Raw genomic sequence first — 3,502 nt, forward strand, 5'->3', positions numbered from 1 at the left:
CATGATCAGACTCATGCAAATGATCAAACCATAGTTTATTTGATGTAGCACAAAAAGAGGCATCGGAGTCAAGTATCCACTCATGCATATGGAAGTTTATAGACATATTATTTAGCTAGTTAAATATCTATGATCATGTAACTCTCACTAGGTTCATCCTTCTAGACAACAACATTTAACCGATTAGGTTCACCACTCCCTATGATCTCTCAACTTTTTTTTTTCTCTTTATGGCACTCACCAATGAAATGTCTTAGATTTACACAACTCACCAATGAAATGTCTTAGATTTACACAATCATAATATTTCCTTCCTTTAGCCTTTCCCTATAACTTAGATCTACCTCTGCCATTTTTATTGCCACTATTATTTTGCCCTTCTCCACCCCTAAATTGAATTCTACCCCTCATTTGATGAATCTCTCCTACTTTTCTCTTGTTTCTTTTAAATTTCATTTCACTCTTCTTAACCTTTAAAAATTGATGACTATATTGGATTTAATGGTCTCCCTCTCATATTTGATTGTAGTCTTGATGCTCGCTAAAATACTACCGCAAGTGCACAGGTCACTCAAGTAATAAAGTGGACCATTTAAGTTCGGATTGTCGATCCCTCAAGAAATCTTTACTTTAAATTACAAAACTTTAATCAATTTAATTTTAACAATGAAAATAAACAAACACACAATAAAGAGTTGATTTTAGAAAATAAGGAAAAACATACTAAATAAGAAAATAATAAAGTCTTGGAAATTTCAGAGGAAAAGTGGTTGGGATTCATGGTTTCATTTAACTGTCGGCTAATCAATTTCTCCACATGCCAATTAACATGCTACTCATTTACGATGTTAGACCCGATCTTCCAATTTTAGCTAATTACCTCTCTCGAGTGAAATTAACCCTAATTAATTGGTTTAACCTACTATATCTCTATGTCGATTACAACCAAACAACTGCATTAAATTGTTGTGAAAATAGCTCATTAGATCACCTAGGGATATAGACATATCTCTATCCACTACACAAATCTAAAGTTCCTACCATTTGGTCTAAAATGCACAATCTTCTCTCGAACGATGTACACTTCACGAAACACATTCATTCATTGGCCACATAAATGAAAATGCAATAAATACAATAATAGAAACACATGAAATAAGCAACTTAACATTAAAGAGCAAATATTGAAAATCAATTAAAACTAGGTTAAACTAACACCATAAATCCCAACTCAATACTTAGCCCATGTTAAATAAATGATAATCAAGGAGAATATTCATCCAACATATTACAAATATGGCTAAATAATGGAGAAAATACAAAGATATAGATAAAACCTTTTTTTGTAGATTGGCTATGATTTTCCCCAATGCTTTGCCAAATCCTTTGCTAACTCCTTGAGCTCTATGTTGTATCTCCAAAATAACTAAGAAAAAGAAAAGGAAAACAAAATGAAAACAAAATAAAAGGAAAGAACTAGCAGAAGACAGAACCCAGAAAAATGAAGCTATCCCAAAAACTGCCCAGCTATTGGTTTTTATTTTAAAACCTAAGGAAAATTGCAGCTTTGGTACCTGGGCTTTTGGAAAGTTATCAAAAAGGTCCCCAGTTTTCTTTTAAATTACAAAATGGCGCTACAGCGCCTGGGTCTCTGTTTCAGCAGCTACAAAAGTTGATTTTGTGTAATCTGCAGCCAAGTCCCTCAACTTTTAATGTTGTACAATTTGGTCCTCGTATTTTGACTTTCATTTCACTTTTGCCCTCCATATATTTCATCACAATTCCTCCACTTTTTGACTTGTTTGCCTTGGCCTCCAACTTCACAATTTTGTACAATTTGAGTCTTTTTTCCTCATTTTTCCTCCTTTTGCCTTGTTCTCTTTACTTGAGTAATTTTTAGCTTACAAAAGCAAATAATACTTAATTGTGAGTAGAATTCCATTCTTTTAATCAATAATTGCATCAAATTAAGTGCCCAATAATGAGAGTATCCCGTTAACCGCTCAAGCATTTGATCAATAAAAGGAAGAGGAAAGTGACCCTTCCTTGTAGCCTTGTTAAGCTTGCGGTAATCTATGCATACCCTCCAACCGGTCACGGGTCTAGTAGGTATAAGCTCATTATCCTCATTTTCCGCAACCGTGACACCTCCTTTCTTTGGCACCACTTGAACGGGGCTCACCCATGCACTATCTGAAATTGGATAAATAATGCCCGCATCAAGCCACTTTATCACCTCGGCTCTTACCACTTCTTTCATGTTGGGGTTCAACCACCTTTAATACTCCACTGATGGTTTGAAATCATCCTCCATAAGGATTTTGTGCATGCATAGTGAAGGACTAATTCCTTTAATGTCTACAATAGTCCAACCAATGACTCCCTTGTGCTCCCTCAACACCCGAAGTAACTTCTCTTCCTCCAATTCATTTAAGGAATTAGCAATGATAACCGGAAGCATAGATGATTCTCCCAAATAAGCATACCTCAAATGAGATGGAAGAGGCTTCAAATCAAGTAAAGGTGCCTACTGAAGAGATGGCAGTGGTGGTGAAGAGCTCTTTTCCAAGTCCTCATAATTTGGTGCTCTTTTATAAGATCGAGAAGGTGTAGCCTCCAAATAGTGTACCATATGCTCAACTTCTGGATCTTCCTCTTTGATAGCCGAAGGACAAACAAGACATGTTTCTAGAGGATCATTAGAAAGCCTGTAAAAAGACTCGGTAACCACATGATCAACAACATCCACTCGAAGGCATGAATCAAATTCCGATGGCTACTTGATGGCCTTCAAGATATTGAATGTAACTTCATCTTGGACTCTTAGAATGAGCTGCCTTTCTTGCACATCAATCAAAGTTCGACCAGTGGCAAAAAACGATCGTCCTAAAATGATAGGAATGTCATGATCCTCTTCCATGTCAAGAATTATGAAATCGGCTGGAAATATGAGTTTGTCCACCTTGACCAATACATCCTCAATGACACTCCGAGGATATTTAATTGATCGATCAGCCAATTGTAATGATACAGTGGTGGCCTTGGCTTCTCCCAATCCCAGCTTCCTGAAAATAGACAAAGGCATCAAATTAATACTGGCACCAAGATCACATAAAGTTTTACTAAAATTTAAATCTCCAATAGTGCATGGAATAGTAAAACTCCCTAGATCTTTGATTTTCAGTGGTAGCTTCTTTTGAAGGATAGCACTACACTCTTCTGTTAGTATTACTGTCTCATGTTCTTCGAGTTTCCTTTTGTCTGAAAGAATGTCCTTCATAAATTTTCCATAACTCGGTATTTGAGTTAATACATCGACAAATAGAATGTTTATGTGTAGCTTCTTGAATACCTCCAAAATTTTTCCAAATTAAGCGTCCAATTTCTTCTTGTAAAGCCTTTGTGGGAAGGGAATAGGAGGCACATAGGCTTTGTCCAGTATTGGAGCCTTTGATGTTGATGGCTCTGGTTCTTCTTCAATTAGTGTCTCATCCTTTGGATC

At 36.1% G+C, this 3,502-nt stretch overlaps 1 protein-coding gene across 1 annotated transcript; it reads right to left on the reverse strand.

Moving 5' to 3' along the window:
• Positions 1 to 1,085: 1,085 nt before the first annotated feature.
• On the reverse strand, positions 1,086 to 2,260 carry LOC111372235. Its single transcript, XM_022994468.1, has 3 exons — positions 1,906 to 2,260; positions 1,338 to 1,426; positions 1,086 to 1,163 (listed from the first exon to the last, which is right to left on the reverse strand). The coding sequence occupies exons 1-3, from the start codon at positions 2,258 to 2,260 to the stop codon at positions 1,086 to 1,088; spliced, it is 522 nt and encodes a 173-aa protein (XP_022850236.1).
• Between the last annotated feature and the right edge of the window lie 1,242 nt (positions 2,261 to 3,502).

This window comes from Olea europaea, chromosome 2, assembly GCF_002742605.1.
Source record: "Olea europaea var. sylvestris chromosome 2, O_europaea_v1, whole genome shotgun sequence".
NCBI classification, from domain to species: Eukaryota; Viridiplantae; Streptophyta; class Magnoliopsida; order Lamiales; family Oleaceae; genus Olea; species Olea europaea.